This window comes from Curcuma longa, chromosome 4 (genome assembly GCF_044706935.1).
Source record: "Curcuma longa cultivar G26 ecotype Majalengka, Jawa Barat chromosome 4, ITB_CL_G26_1.1, whole genome shotgun sequence".
Taxonomy (NCBI): Eukaryota; Viridiplantae; Streptophyta; class Magnoliopsida; order Zingiberales; family Zingiberaceae; genus Curcuma; species Curcuma longa.
In genome coordinates, this window is record NC_133864.1 from 20,188,548 (window position 1) to 20,206,090 (window position 17,543).

The window sequence follows — 17,543 nt, forward strand, 5'->3', positions numbered from 1 at the left end:
GGATTTCTCTCCGACATTGTGGGGTGGTGATAAGTTTGTCTACTTCAATTTTTTTTTTGCTGGTTGGGGGGGTGGCGGCAGGGGCTGCCATTGGGTCGGTGTCGAGGTTGGTGGTTTTGACGGGTCTTGTCGCACGGGGGTGGTGGCGCAGCCAATCCCGTGGCTCGATTGCGGGGTTGGTGGCGTGGTCGGTCAGCCATAGGGCTAGTGGTGTGGTTGGTCAGCCGCAGGGCTCGTGGCGCGGTCGGTCTCGCGAGCGGCCACGGGGGCTAGTCACGCGATCTATCGATCGTGGAGTTGGTAGCACTGCCGATCCCGCGGCCAATCACGAGGTTGCCTGGGGGCTTGAGCTTAGCGCCGACCGGGTCATAACGGGGCTGCCAATAGGGTGTAGGGCTGCAGGGGCCGAGAGCAGGGATGTCGAGGCCGAGTGTAGGGTTGTCGAGTTGGCCGCGGGGCTGCGAGGCCGCGGGGCCGCAGGCCGAGGGATTGCCGAATGGTCATAGTGTCACTGCTTATATTTTTTTCATGTAATTTTGTTCCGAATGGTCATAGTATTGCTACTTATATTTTTAAAAAAAATTAAAAAATGACAATGTACTTCTGGTTCTACATAGAGACATGTAGACTAAGATATGAAAGATTTTTATTATCATGAATTTTTGATAAGTAATTTAAATATTATTTATACTAACCATTATTCTCTGATACATGTTTTTGATATTTTTGTAGAAAAAATATACTAGGAGTCAGACCACGAGGAAGAATTCAAAATAATTTAGAATAATTATTATCAAAAATTATACAAAGACCTTATGTACAAGTGAAGAAAAAAATGAGAAAAAAATCATCATATATGCCTTATGAGGTTTGGGATGAATGACAAGCATTTAGGTTGCAGAAAAATGACAGTGAAATTCAGCAACTGCTCAAAGCAATAGAAATCTTGAGGTCGATGGCATGAGTACTGAATCATCAAAGCATATAGCGGGATCACGATCAATTATAGAGCATGTAATAGACTTGGTGGATTTATAATAATATTATTTAGAATTTTTATAATTAGTAATAATTTTTAATTTTAAATATTTTATCTTTTCAGACAAATACTTTACATAGACCCAGTACTTGTTGGGAGATATTTTGCAATATCCACAAGAAAAAGATACACTTTTATGGATACGAGATCCAAGGCCATAGACATAAGAATATAAATTTTACTACTACTCACATTTAAAAATAACTAACTTTATTAATTATTTATTATCTAATACTAATAAATTTTTAACATGATAATATGACTAATTGAGTTGCATATGCATCTCAACCTGATGTAGAGGGAAATGACCTAGTGAGGTTATCAGATGAAGCAAAAAGAATGCCCTCTACCACCTTGGCTTCCATGCATGGATTGCATATGATCGTGTAATGGCTCTTAGGGCCAGGGGTCGATTTAGTTCTCAATACAATGAAGTGCGAGAATTACGTCAAGAAAATCAAGCACTGAAAGATTAGGTCACGATATTAGAGCAATCCAAGAAGTCGATAGATGCAATGGCGTAATCAAAATCTTCAACTGCCCTGGGCTAATTAATAGGAATAAGCTTAACTATTTTAATTTTTGAATTTTGATTTAATATATTAAATTAAAAATTATCGAGCTGCACTGGGCTCCAGCCCAGTAAGTGCAGCCTAGCATTGGCTAAGCTAGTGGATAGATGATCGAGTCAGGATAACAATAGAGTAATCAAAGCGATCGATTGATGATCGGGTCAAGACGACAGTCGATCGGTAAATGTGAGAATTCTTTGATCGCTATTCATTGATGTGTCATTTTGCTTTTTCCACGCCGCATGGTTTCAATTCACAGGAAACTCAAGACTCAAATGCTCCTGATAAGTAGATATTTTGAGGTGTGTTAACTTTCAATTTTATTTTTATATTTATGGTCCATTAAACATAATAATTGGTTTCGTTATACTTGATATTATATACAATGCTAATTATATTTAATTATATACAATGCCAATGATTTTATACTATATTTTGAATTAGTTTCAGAATATTAATTTCATAACATTGTGTATATCTGTTTTAATATTAGTTTCATTATTTTTTGTGTGTATTTGATTTAATAACTTATCATATTTTATTGTATGCAGGATTGGATGATGGAGTTATTTTTTTGTTGAGGATAATGACATGTTTGTCTATATCATTTTGATATGGTTTGTATCGTAGACTGATTTGTATCAATGATAGTGTTCATATCATTTGGATATTGATTGTATCATAAACTGATTTGTATCATGGTTTTATTTGATGCAGGATTGGATGATGGAGTTTTTTTTGTTGAGAATGATGACATGTCTGTCTTTATCATTTTGATATGGTTTGCATCGTAGACTGATTTATATCATGGATAATATTTGTATCATTTAAAATTGATTGTATCGTAGACTGATTTATATCATGGATAGTGTTTGTATCATTTGGATATTGATTGTATAGTTTGGATATTATTTGTATGGTTTATATATATATATATATATTGTATCGTTTGAATATTTTGTATCATTTGGATATTATTTTATTACATTATTTGATATGAATTGTGTATATGATATGTTTGTGATATGTATTGTGAATATGAATTGTTTATATATAATAGGTTAGTGATATGAATTGTAAATATTGATTGTATATATGATATGTTTACGATATGGATATGGATTGTATGTGATAGAGTTTTGATATATTTGTATGTAAATAGGATATAAAATAGAAAAATGGGGATGCTGGCGAAATTTTTTAAAAATTAATGATAGAATTAGCGGCCGAACTAGGATTCGATCGCTAAATTTAGCGATCGAATTCTAATTTGTTTAGATATATATTGTATCGTTTGAATATTATTTTATTATATTATTTGATATGAATTGTGTATATGATATATTTGTGATATGTATTGTAAATATGGGTTGTATATATATGATAGGTTAGTGATATGAATTGTAAATATTGATAGTATATATCATGGATTTACGATATAGATTGTATGTGATAAAGTTTTGATATATTTGTGTGTAAATATGATATAAAATAGAAAAATGGGGGATGCTGATGAAATTTTTTCAAAATTAATGATAAAATTAGTGACTGAATTAGGATTCAGTCGCTAATATTAGCAATCGAATCCTAATTCGGTTGGTAATATTAACAACATAACTCTAAATTGGTCACTAATATTAGTGACCTAATTAAAATTCGATCGATAAATCAAATTACGATAAAATTTTTTATGATTTTTTTCGGTTGTTAAACGGATTTAACGCAATCAAAATTTATTGCAATCGAAATTTCGATTGCTAAATGTGAATATTTTTGTAGTAAGGTAACGTTGTCATCGGGCAAAGGGGATATGTGATTTTTTACTATCTCAATTGCTTTGCCACTCTCATTTCTCTTACGTTTGACTTGAGAGGTTCGCTGAGGCCACAACATTCCTCCTGTGCTAGATGGATCTCAGATTTAATCCACAAGGGACCCGATCTATGCCCCACCAACCTGTGCCCCACTGACCCGTTGTGAGACCGATCCATTGCGAGGTCAACCTACAATGAGTGATCCGACAAAAATTGACCCAGAAAGAAGCAGGCTTGACCAGTACCCGACCCATGTCCCCAACCTATTCAAACTCTCTATTAGCCCTCAGCCTATCATCTGATTTCAATCAGATACATTTACAAACTCTGAACATCACCGCCAGATCAGCAAATTGATTATAATCCAGAAATGTGATTATCTTAGTGACCTATGATTTTCTGTAATTTTGGAGATTAACTAAAAATCTTTCCTTTGGTTACCCTATGATTTTAAAATTGAATTAATTGAAATGTATCGAGAAATCTAATTGAAGCCAAGTTAATTAATTCAATAAATTTTAATTTAAATACTTATAAATTTAAAAGAGATTATTTATTTTTAAATTTAAAAAAATAAAATTAATAAATTATATTTATTAATTTAATAATATATTTATTTAAATAATTATTTTATTAAAATATATAAAAATTTATTTTAAATTTAAAAAAATAAAATTAACAAATTATATTTATTAATTTAATAAATTATTTTATTAATAAATTTAAAAAATTTATAAATAAATTATATTTATTTTTTATATATTATCAATTTATTATCATCATTAATATTATTAATTTAATTTATTTTAAAAATAAATTGAATCAAGCGTAATATATAATATTAAACTGGTTAGGTTTTATTCTCTCCAAATAAATAAGTTGAAACAAACAACATTAGGTTATGTTTTGTACCTCATAATTTTGATTATGTGATTATTTGATAATCACATAACTCAGATTATGTATGATAACTTAAATCAAACACACTTTTAATATTTCATTCTAACTATTAACTTTATCAATTTTCTTGAATGAATACGGTGCAACACATATATGATCCTCCCATGATTTTATTTCTTTAAAAGAATTAATAACATTAACAAATAGGGAGCAAACCTCTAATAGGTTGTTTAGTTCATTACTTTTCTTGTCTGTATGATCCTTAATTTTAAGGCACCTGATTAGTCAAACAATAAATTCCCAACACTCATTTCCTTCCTAATTGTCAAACCCAATCACCGTCGAATATTCATAGTTAAGGTCGACCAAATTATCTCCATTCATGAACCAACCTAAAACGCCAAATTAATGTAGTGTAGTGGTTGGTTTCTTTTCTTGGAAGAAGAGAACACTGATGAACAAAATTTAATGCATGGTGGAGTCAAACACATGGACCATTACTTATACTATATATATATATATATTCTAATGTTAATTTGACGTGGAGTTAATAAACAAACAAAAAAAACTAGACATTATCATCAGAAAATGTGGAGTTAATTTTTTCATATTTTTTCTTGAAATTTTAATTTTAAAAATAATTAAGATTTCTCTCTTTTTTTAAAATAAATTTAGAATATTAGACTTTGTGTATTTTGAGTTTTTTAATTAAATTTAATTTTTGATAGTTTGATATTTATTTTGTATATTTTTAGCATCGAATTACCTTTTGATATTTTCTTATTTCTTGCTCAAAATTTACATCGAATTACCTTTTTTTTCCTAAAATTAATAATCTAAATTTTAGATATCCTTCCGTTTTTAGAATAACACGGTATTGCAAATAATTGTATTTCCAAAATTGTAATTTTAACGATCGAAATAAATACGCAGTCACGTAACCGATGCTCACGATCAGCCTTTAAAACGCATGCCAAATTCAATCATCCGAATTTGACGTTTCGAAATCGCTATAAAAACCACGGCGCCCTGATCCTCTCGATCCACGATCTCATATAAATCGGAGGCATGGGTTCGAGAACTGTCTGCTGCTTTGGTTCCGAATCGGAGCCCTGCAAACGGAGGCGGCTGCAGTTCGACGGAGTGGAAGATTCCGGCAAGAAGACTGATTTCTTCGATCATCTACCTGATGATATCGTCCTGTCGATCGTGGAAGATTCCGGCAAGAAGACTGATTTCTTCGATCATCTACCTGATGATATCGTCCTGTCGATACTCTGCTGCCTCAGTGCCGCCGCCGAGCGCCCGTCGGATCTGATAAGCGTAATGCGAACGTAGGAAATTTTGTTTCTTTGGTCCGAATTTTAGTGGTAAAATTCTGATCTTGAAGTTTTTTTTGTTGTTGGCAGATGCAAAAGGATGAAAAGATTAGGGAAGAATCCTCTGGTTCTTGAGAAGGCGACGTTGAAATCTATCTCGATCAGGGCTCACAATTGGTCGCCGCAGGCACACGGGTTCCTGAAGAGGTGTGCCCACGCAGGGAACTTAGAGGCATGCTACTTGCTCGGGATGGTGGGTGCCTTCACTTTGCTCATGCTTTCCTTCTGAATCTTTCCCTCAGCTCGTTTAATTTGTTGTCACTGACAGATAGAATGCTATTGCTTGAGAAGCCGCCACCCCAAAAAGTCGACGAGAAAGGCATTGCGCTATTTATTACGAGCCTCCCAGGGCGGTCATGAGCAGGCGATGTATTCACTCGCCTTGATTTTCTTTAATGGCACTGGAGTGGGCAAAAGCCAAAAGAATCTCAGTATCGGATTTTCTCTCTGTCTTCTCGCAGCCCAGCATGGCTACGTTGATGCGATTCGAGAGATTGGGCATTGCTTGCAGGACGGCTATGGCGTCCCCAAGGACGTGGCCCTTGGACGCCGGCTCCTCGTGGATGCCAACACCCGTGAGCTCGCTGCCCTTCTGGCCGAACAGCCATCTCTTTGCCTTGCGGCGTCCAACCACGACTGTCTCCATAGCGATTTCGGATACAACGTGCCCGCCCCCGAGATTCACCCTGCCAACCGCTTCATGGCAGAGTGGTTTAAGACGAGGCAGAAATTTGGCGAGAGCGTTCGACTGTGTGCCAACGCCAACTGCAGTCGGCCGGAAACGAGAAGATTTGAGTTCCGGGTATGTTCTATGTGTACGCTTGTTGGCTATTGCTCCCGGGCGTGCCAAGCGGTTCACTGGAAGACGGCTCATATGGCTGATTGCACAGCCATAGTTATCCCTCTCCCTGTTCTCCCTGCTATCTTTGATTTTTAATTTAATTTGTTGGCGAGATTTGTATGAAATCAGATCTCAATTAATTAATGGATTCGAATGTTCAATAATAATTGTTTGATATTGTACATTAATTAATCGACTATTAATAAAAATTTGATTAATTTGATATTGAGAACGCAATCAAAGGATGCTAGGCATCTGGATTGTCCGTCATATGCACTTCCCGATTTATCCTGGTAGTCGGTGAGAAACTTTCGTGGACCGGGCCGGCCATGAGACTGAATGAGATTTATCATTTTTTAAACTTTTGTGGAACTGACCGGCCACGATTGAGTCCATGAGACTGACTGGAATTTATCATTTTTTGATTAATTTGATATTTGATAAATTAAATAATTTTATATCGATACGATTTATTTAATTTTAAAAGTAAAATTTAATTCTTTCAGTTTGTCTAAAAAAAATTAATTAGTTTTAATAGTAAAACTCAATCAATTTGAGTTTGTTCATGTTTTATCATAAAAAATTAAAAAATTTAAGACGAATATTAAGGATGAAATATATTCATAATAAATTAATAATAAATTTTATGATGAAAGAATTATTTATCATGAATAAGTGATGAAATATTAATTCGTTGAATTTAAATTGACGACAAAATTAAATTTTTATCGCTGAAATTACGATGAAAATATTTTTAAATTAATTTCGTCGTCAAATGAACGAACATAGATTCATTGCCAATGTTAGGAGCATTAAACCCTAAATCGTGTTGTTCTCTTCTTTCTTTCTCTCCCTTTGTGTAGATCTCTCAGGAATGTCGTCGTCGCCTCTTCGATGTCGATGTTGGATCTCTCCAATGATCGAAGGCCGTGATATAAATCTAGTATTTCTTCCTCTCCCTCTCCCATTAAGACCTGCCCCCCTCTCCGCACGACGCTGGTGGCACACTGCGGGCCAGGGGCCCTGGCCACTGGCCGAGGGCTGACGCCCACTAGCTAGGGGTTGGGGCCCTACGACAACTAGTCGGGGCCCAACGGCAGCTGGCCAGGGGTCGCGGGCGCAGCTCGACGGGCACTAGCCAAGGTATTGATGCAGAGAACACTAGATAATTGAATAGATATTTTGATTCATGACAAAGAGTTTAAGTTAAGATTGTAATGTGTACTAATGAGCTAAAATGAGTGTGCAAGGAATATAGGAAAAGTCCTAGTTGCGGCTTGGCAAGGAAGTTCTGGTCTGGAGGACTAAACAAGAAAGTCCTGGTTTAGAGGACCAGACAAGGAAGTCCTAGTCAGTGGGCTGGGTAGAAAGACTTAGCAATCAAAGTACTAGGCAGGAAGTCTAGGCGGGTCAGTGGACCAGACGCTTAGTGGAGTGATGGGTCAGCGAAGACTAAACATCGAAGGAAAGTCCTAGGGAGCGAGGATCAGATGCTGAACAAAAGTCCAACTAGGTCTGGAGAACCAGATGGTTGACAAAGGTAATCTCTCTTGAAAAGAGTAAGTGAGGATGCATTCCCTTGAAGGAGAACAGTAGGCGTCGATCTGACCTAAGATTTCATTGAAAACTTAAAAGTCAAAATCAGACAGTTGAAAACTATCTGAATTTGAATTTCTTATAAAATATATTTTGTACTAACTCTGTGATGCAGGAAATTAAAAGACTGGAACTTGAGTTCCGAGCGTCGTATAGATTTGAGCGATCGGATAGTCCAGACACCCAGATTGGGTCCAGGCTCTCAGATGTCAGCCGATCAGGCCAGCAAGGTTGATGAGGTGGCGAGCCAGGAATGGTTGGTGACATCTCAACTTCCAAGCGCTCGAAAGGCGGAGAAGGATAAGCCACGACAGAGTCAAAGCTGACCCGACAACCCCACATCAGCATTCCAGGCGTCCGAAAGGGATACAGGTGCCTAAAGATGCTAAGTTAGCATCGAGAGCGGATCGACAAGTCGATGTGGAAGCTCCTAGAAGGAGTTTCAGGCGTCCAAAAAGAGTTTTAGGTGTCCGGATCAGTCAATAAAAGAAGTTGTGAAGGGGAACCCTAGTGGATCCATTCATACTCAATTCACGACAACTTTGCACGCAAATGACGCTTTCAAAATGCTATCGCAACACCGAAACATTGTACCGACAACCGCACGACCTTGCTAACTCGTATTTGTCAATAAAATTGATTTTGATTTTTTGTCTATACTGTAATTAATTGCTAGGATGGTAAAGTGTTACCGTTCCTACATCCTTTTGTAAAGGTGAAACTCTTTCTCGAAAGAGAAAGAGTTTAATAGTAAATTTTTCATTATAAGCGGCCAAGGATTGCGAGCCTTGGAGTAGCAGGCAGTGGTTGTAAACCAAGTAAAAATAAACATGAATTTACTTATATTTTTGCTGTATTTTTGCATACTCGAGTTACGGACTTTTCGAATACGTGAAAAAGTGATAAGTGCTATTCATCCCCCTCTAGCGCTTGCTTCGATCCTACAATTGTTATCAAAGCAAGAGACGCTTGAAATTAGTGCAACCACTAATCAAGCAAATTTTTTTCATCGTTTTAATTTTTTTAAATTTTAAATTTCTTCCCACATTATTAATCTAAGTCCAAGTCTTAGAACATTCTTGTTGTTTATTTTTTGTGCAAGAATTTTACGATGGCCCATTAGGAAGGCTACAACACCGCTAGACCTCCCATGTTCTCTGGAGAGTACTTCATGTACTGGAAGGGAAGAATAGAGTACCATTGAAAACTCAAGTGGAAATGTGGATAGTGATCCAGACCGACTTCATTCTCCCAACTGATGCAGACGAAATCTCGCAACCCTACGAGAAGTGGGACAACGCAACAAAATGCAAGATCGAGACAGATGCAAATGCCACCCAGACCTTACAATGTGGTCTTACAAAGGAGGAGCTCAATAGAGTGGGTCCATTCATAAGTGCAAATGACCTATGGGATTAGTTCATTGAGTTACATAAAGGGACCTCCGACACTAAGGTAAGTAAGCGTGACTTACTTCTTAATAAACTCTATAACATAAAAATGCAGGATGAAGAATCTACAAATGGACTACACGTGATGATACAAGACCTACTCAATAGTCTACATGCTATAGGACAACCAATGGAGAACCGCGATATCATAAGGTATGCTTTGAAAGCGTTCCTAAGGAACACCTTATGGGCATCAATGGTTGATGCTTATAAGGTTTCTAGGATACCTTTCAAAAATCAAACTTGATAAACTTTTTGGTAAGTTTGAACTCTAGGAGCAAACTAACACCAATCCAGCCAAAAGAGGTATAGCTCTTCTTGCAGGTCAAATGAAGAAATCGGAGTCAAAGGCAAAGCACCAACCCAAGCCCAAATTCAAAAATGAGTCGAATTTAGAAGGAAGTAATGATGAAGTCACCACTGAACTAGTCAACCTAGTTCAAAAAATATTCAAAAGAAAGAAGGGCTTCAGAAAGTTAGATATCAGGAAAGTGATCTCGAACAAGTAAGCTGGATCAAGTCGAACTACACTCAACAAGGTCGAAGTAACGTGCTACGATTACAACGAGAAAGGATATTTCAAAGCTGAATGTCCTAAACAAAAGAAGGAGAAGAAACTAAGGAAGAAGGCGTTGAAGGCAACATGGGACGAGTCTTCCTCAGAAGACTCAGACGAGGAAGAGAATGCAAGCTTCCTAGCTCTACTGGCACGAAAGCAACTAGTCGAGACTCCCGAATCCGAAGCTGAGTCCGAATCATGTCATGGATTCGTATCCGATTCAAAGCAATAAGTTAGTTGAAAATTATATTCTATAATTTACTACTTATCTCGTAAACTTGCTAAGTCACAGTTCGGATTAAATCTCTCCAAAAGAAGGTTACACTCCTTAAGGAGAAGACTGACTCTAGCTCCTCAATGGAAGATGTTTAGAGTGGAACTTCGACTCAAGTCCAACAACTTGAGAAAGAAAATTCTACCCTAAAAATTCAAGTTGAGGATCTTAAAAGATCACTGAAAAAGTTTACTTCAGGCTCAAAGTATCTTGACATGATGCTTGAGACTCAAAGGGTCGTGCACAACCAATCTGGACTTAGACGCAAATCAAGACATAGATCTTATCTGTCCTTAGTCAATTGAACCCACAAACCACGCGTCAAAGCATGAGTTCCTAAGGGGGGAAGGATATTGGGTATGAGTTTTTTGAACAAAACTCATAAAGTTGCTGGTAGATTTTCTATCACCTCTCCAGCCATAACGATACAAATACATAACTTGACTGAAGATGTTAGTCATTTGAAGGACATAATAATGTAAAGGGATCAGGAAATGAGACAAAGTGATTAGGAAATTAACGAATTGTGTCGACAACAAAATCTAATCATACAACATCTTCAGTTAAATTCTGCTCCAAGTCAGATTTCTCCCACTTCTCGTGATGATGGCGACAACGACGATGATGATAGTGGTGATTTTTCATGAGTTTTTTTTGTGTATGATTATTTTTTCTTAGAATTAGTATTTTTAACATTTGTTATTTAATTAAGTTTGTAAATCCTTCATTTACATAATTTTATTAGTACTGTTAATTTTTTTGTAATAGGATTGGTGAGGTCAACTAATGTGTTACAATTTGGAAATTCATATTAAAAAAAGTAAGTCTTTAAATAATTAGTTTATATGTTTCTTTTTAAGAATGATACATTTTTTTCTTTCTTTGTTTTTTTATGTAGGAAGAAAAGACATATGGAAGGAGAAGGAAGCAGTGTCTCCCAAGGAAGAAGACGATGACGATGATTTTGTATCTTTCTTTCGTCTTGAGACTTATTAATATAGATTTTGTCATTTGGATATCAGGACTTGGTGACTTGTTGATATGTATTTTGTTATTTGGATTTTGTATCATGATTTGAAGGAATGTTTGATATGGATTTTGTATTATGATTTGAAGGAATGTTTGATATGGATTTTGTATCATAACTTGAATTTTGTATCATGACTTGAAGGAATGTTTGATATGGATTTTATATCATGACTTGAAGGAATGTTTGATATGGATTTTGTATCATGACTCGAAGGAATATTTAATATGGATTTTGTCATTTTGAGATGTATATGTGATTTGTGTGGATTGAAATTGTGTTGTATGACTAGGTAAGTTATTGTGTCATGTTGTTTGTAAAATTTGCATCAATTCTATCCATTGTTTGTATAGATGAGAAAATGCAAAAATAGATAGGATGGTTGGGAGAAAAAAATCACATTTTGCGACGAATTCTACGATGAAACCACTTTCGTCGTAAACATATCGTAAATTACTATGTATCGTTATAATTCTTGATGAAAATCTAAATTCGTCATCAAATTCATCACCATTGATGGCGATGAATTTTGCGTTCAATCGACCAATTGACGACGAATAATTTTTTATCATGAATATTACGATGAAATTTTAAAATTTTATAACAGAACTTGACGACAACTTAATAGCAACGAGAATTTATTCATCGCATTGTCATCACAAAATTTTTAGCAACGAATTTATTTATAAAATTCGTCCCTAAATTGTGATTTTTTTTGTAGGTCTTGAATTTTTCTCTTGAAAGACTATTTTTAGATAGAATGTTATGGCTCGGGATATCCGAAAGGATTGAGTTATTTATGCTTTTGCTCGGGGATATCCGAAGATGGTTGTGCTATTCCTTGGGGATTTAGAGTTTTAGGATTTATAATCTGTTAAGATTTTTTCCCTTTTTTATTAAGATTTTTTTTTTGTATCTTAAGATTTTAGATTTATTTAAATAATTATTTTGAATGATATTAAAGTTCATATTTTTAGTTTAATAATATTTTTGACAATATCATTTATTTTTCTATTTTTTAATATTTTTTTTTGAATAAATAAGTTTAGATTATATTGATTTCAACGTTCGTAGTTAAACCAATAGAATTAATACAACCTGTAAGATAATCGTTATTCTGTTTGGCGTCAGTTAATATTAGAATTTAATAGATCCAATGAATGATCGTCATGGTCGTGACAGGCAAGTTCTGACTGAGGAAATCTGTCACCGCGATTACGGCGCCCAAAATAAGATACTTGAAGATCTACAAAGATAAGTTATAGAATTAACTCAGCGTCTAGTGATTTTAAATCTTAAAGGTCGTAAATTCTCTTATCTTAATTCGGAATCCACTTTTTCAAAACTCTATCACAATCGCGATAACTGTGGTTGAGATTAATTGTACACAGATATCAGATGTCTGTTGAACTTCTCGAATTTTCTAGTGCGTTGTAGAGCGAGAAGTTTTTTGATTGATTTAACAAAGTGGAGTTGATTTTTTATTATAAAGAAGTATATGATCATATGAAAGTACAAATAGTTGCCGTCAAACTCAAAAGTCAAGCATCCACATATGTGAGTAATTACGATGCTAATGAGATAGACAAGGCAAAAGCAAGATTATTGATTAAGAAAAGATGAAAAAATAAAATGAAAAATCACTTTCTTCTCTCCCTGTGAGAAATTACTCTCAAATTTTATTTCAGCAGTTACATACATTGAGGTAGAATGTAAAATCCCAACGCATCCTAGTTGGTGAAAAACCGCATAATAGGAAGCCAATGATCAAGAGCGACCAAAATAGTCGATCAGTTCACCCTCTGAATTCACACCCTACCCAGCAGTCATCGCAGATTGAGAAGGCTTTACATGAGAATCTAGTGGAATCTGTTGAAAGAAAGGTTGAATATGAACGGACAAAGGTGGAAGGAGCAGAATAGAAATTTGCTGAGGTTGAAAGAAAACTACTTGCAATAGAATATTTGCAAGAAGAAGCAACCAGAGCACGTAAGTCCACATTAAGGACATTAGATGATATTGAAGCTCGGGAAGATGATCTCAGGAGGCGCCGTTCTACTTTCAAGTCTGAGTGCGATGCTAAGGAAAACGAGATGAACCTTCAAAGACAACAAGCCTTATGTGAGAGCCAAAAGGTTCTGTATGAACAACATGTGAGATTACTGGATAGTCAGAGATTATTAAATCAGAGAGAGGAATTCATCTTTTAAAGGACGAAAGAGTTAGATTGCCTTGAGAAAGAACTTGAGGAAGCAAAGGGTAATCATGAGAAAGAAGCTCGATCTCTCAGAGTAGAAAAATCCAACTTTGATCTAGAAGTTGCTGCTTTTGCAACTAGAGAAGAGGCCATTGTTAAGCGTGAAACAATGCTTGATAAAAAAGAAACTGGTTATCATTCTTTAGCTTTTGTTTGTCCTCCGTCCGAAGGAACATCTCTGGCTTCTGCAGAACCTACTGCCTCATCCAAATTGGATTCTTTCAACAGTGTTTCTTCTGCATCAAAGGAAATGGAACATCAGCAAATTAACAAACTTGAAGAGCTATGGAAGATTGATGCTTCTTTAGATCATTGAGAAGCTTGGAGTTGATGATGAACCACAACCTATGTCATTGAAGTATGAAGATGCATACCAGTACCAAAATCTATTTGCTGCACTGATAAAGCTTGAAGATGACTATGATAAGGAAGATAATGAACTCCAGACTTGTTGTTGGAGATGAATTATGTCTGCCGTACTCTGGTGACACAGCTCATCCGGCATGACAATCTATTGGATATATGTGACTTTCAGCTCAAAAGTCACCTACGAAGAACCATGAGGCCACCCTTCACCCTGATCCTGACATCTACGAAGAGATCTCCATCAAGAAAGAGGCCACCTCTAGAGCCGTCATCGCTCTAAGCGCCAGCTTCCCTGCCGACTCCCTCACCAAGGAGATCGAGGCCCGCGTCGTATCTATTGGCAGCATAAAGCAAGCCAGCTGCATCCTTCTCCATAATCACACCCTTTACAGATGGAGAGAGGTCGCCAGCTTCCCTGTTAGTTACGACAGAACATATTTACAGAAGAAGGCAAGGATTCCCTCACCAAAGAAGCTTTTGTCTCGGTCATCCCTTCGCATTGCGAGCCTCTGCCTGTGTCGAATTCGGCCTACCACTTCCTCATCTCCCATGGCAACATAAATTTTGGGGTTGCGACCTGCTATAAGGAGAGGTTTCCAGTAGAGCCAACCAAGGCAAACGTGATCATTGTAGGCGCTGGCCTCGCTGCCGCAAGACATGATGTCCTTTGAGTTCAAAGTTGTGGTTTTGAAAGGAAGGAAGAGGGGTGGAGGTAGTGTACACAAAGAGGATGGAAGTTACAAACAAGTTTAATTTGCGGCAACTGATCTGGGTGGAAGCTTGTTGATTGGCACCCTAGGGAACCCGCTTGGAATCATAGCCAAGCAATTGGGTTCGACACTTCCTAAGGTCAGAGATCGTCCATTGTACAAGCCAGACGGGATGCCGGTGGATCCGGACTATATCAAGGTGGAGAATGCTTTCAACCAGCTTTTAGATAAGTTCAGCCAGCTGAGGCAGTTTATGAGAAAAGTTGCGTATAACTGCATTGGGACTGCGCATGAGCTGCGCGACCTTTCCACAAGTGCTGACCCATACCATACCTCCAGATACGCTACCTTTCCAGAGTGCGACCCATACCATTCTAGATACGAAGATACATTGTTAGAGGTAAATTGGCTCGTCAAAGTTGATTTTCGTAAGATTTAAAATATGTTAAAAATTTTTTCTTTTTTATTACTATTTTTTACATCTTAAGATTTTAAATTTATTTAAATAATTATTTGAATGATATTAAAATTTATATTTTTTAATTTAATAATATTTTAAACAGTATCATTTATTTATTTTTTAATATTCTGAATTAATAAGTTTTAGAAGAATAATTTCAACATTCACAATCAAACTAACAAAATCAATATAATTGGTAAGATAATCATTATTCTACCGGTAATACCAATGATGTACTCACTCACTGTTAGGCTGAACAAAAGCTCGATTAAATCGAATAAGTTGACCGAATTGATCGAATTTAAAATTTTAATTCGGTTATTTCAGAAATTTAATTTTTTTTCTAAAAAATTAATTAATTCAGTTTGATTTCGATTTTAAAATTTTTTATTCAGTTAAACTGAATAAATCAAATTAATTAAAATTAAAAAAAATTATAAATTCTTAAATAAGTAAATTTATAAATCTCTACTTAATTAGTAATTCTCTCATAATATTTAAAAAATTTAGTTATTTCTGTTAATTCAGTTTTCGACCGAATTAATCGATATTTTATCGATTCAGTTTGTTCAATTTTTATTTAAAAATTTGATCAATTTTTTAATTAGTTTAATCAAAAATTTAATTCGATTCAATCTCAGATAAAATTGGTTATTTTAATTTAATCGGATTCAATTTTAATGGTAAAGTTGGATATAATTTACACTTTTACTCAGTTAACAACCAATATCTTTTTATAAAATTCAATTCAACGTTATCTTATAAAAAAGATAATTATTTCAAGTGAAAATAACCCGTTTAAAATATTAATAACAATAATATTAGCGTACCCAGAAGGTTCCATAAATAGCATATAGGTTATAAATAGCATATAGGATGTATGGTTAGATATTAATTCTAATCTTAATTTTTTTTCATCTTCTATGTTCTTTTTCTTTGCTCATCCCATGACGACTTAGATATCAAAGAGATTTCATTGGGGGCAACTCATAGTGAGCTCTCTAATGCATGTTATTCTTGCAAAGTAGACCATATCACTAGAAAAAAGCATCGTCAACAACTTTTAATGATGCATCAAATTTTTACTGTGCATAAACTAGGGTTATGACGCTAATGTTAAAAAAGAAAGGCATCGTCAAAGGTCACACATGGCAAGAGGAGCGAGAGAGTCGAGGTCTCCTTTGTAGATCTGGTTTCGCTTTCAGTTTGGTGGTCGAGCATGATGAAGGTTGACTGTTCGACTTCTCCATGAGATGGACGTGTTGGTGCAGGGAGCACAAGAAAGTACTAGTTGCGGCTAAGCATAAGAAAGTCCTAATTGCAGCTAAATAGTGGAAGTCCTAGCTGGAGGCTAGGCAAAGGAAGCTCTGACTTGAAGGATTAGGCAGAAGATCTGGTTTGGATGACTGGACAAGGAAGTTCTAATCAAGAGGACTGGACGAGAAAGTCCTGGTCAGGAAGACTGGATAAAAAAATCTTGATCAAGAGGACTAGGCAGAAAATCTTGACGGATTAATTAAGAATACTAGATCAAAATCTAGACCGATCTTGACGGATCAAGAGCATCAGATGGAAATCTACGCGGGAACTTAGAGGCATGCTACTTGCTCGGGATGGTGGGTGCTTTGACTCTGTTCATGCTTTTCCTTTATATAGAATACCATTGCTTGAGAAGCCGCCACGCCAAAAAGTCAACGAGAAAAGCATTGTGCTATTTATTACGAGGCTCTCGAGGCGGTCATGAGTAGGCAACATATTCACTCGTCGTGATTTTCTTTAATGGCACTGGAATGGGCAAGAGCCAAAAGAATCTCAAGATCGGATTTTCTCTCTGTCATCGCGCAACTTAGCTTGGCTACGTTGATGTGATTCGAAAGATTGGGCATTGCTTGCAGGACAACTATGGCGTTGCCAAGGATGTGGCCCTTGGACGTCGACTCCTTGTGGATGCCAACACCCGTGAGCTCGCTGTCTCTCTCATTAGCCAACCCGTCGCATCCACCGCTGCCCTCCTGGCCGAACAGCGCTCTCTTTGCCTTGCAGTGTCCAACCACTATCTCCATAGTGGTTTCAGATGAGGTAGAAATTTGGCGAGAGCGTTCGACTATGTGACAACGCCAACTGTAGTCGGCCGGAAATGAGAAGATTTCAGTTCTAGGTATGTTCTATGTGTACGCTTGCTGGCTATTGCTCCCGGGTGTGCCAAGCGGTACGATTCACTGGAAGACTGTTCATATGGCTGATTGCACAATAGCCATAGTGAGACTGATTTGGGTCCCTGCTATCCTTGCTTTTTAA

At 36.3% G+C, this 17,543-nt stretch overlaps 1 protein-coding gene and 1 pseudogene across 1 annotated transcript; both read left to right on the forward strand.

The window, feature by feature from the left end:
* Positions 1 to 5,573: 5,573 nt before the first annotated feature.
* Positions 5,574 to 6,641, forward strand: LOC141827248 (F-box protein At1g67340-like). Its single transcript, XM_074714478.1, has 3 exons — positions 5,574 to 5,648; positions 5,735 to 5,897; positions 5,973 to 6,641. The coding sequence occupies exons 2-3, from the start codon at positions 5,745 to 5,747 to the stop codon at positions 6,639 to 6,641; spliced, it is 822 nt and encodes a 273-aa protein (XP_074570579.1). The 5' UTR covers positions 5,574 to 5,648; positions 5,735 to 5,744.
* Positions 6,642 to 14,957: 8,316 nt separating this feature from the next.
* LOC141827249 (F-box protein At1g67340-like) lies at positions 14,958 to 17,543 on the forward strand (annotated as a pseudogene).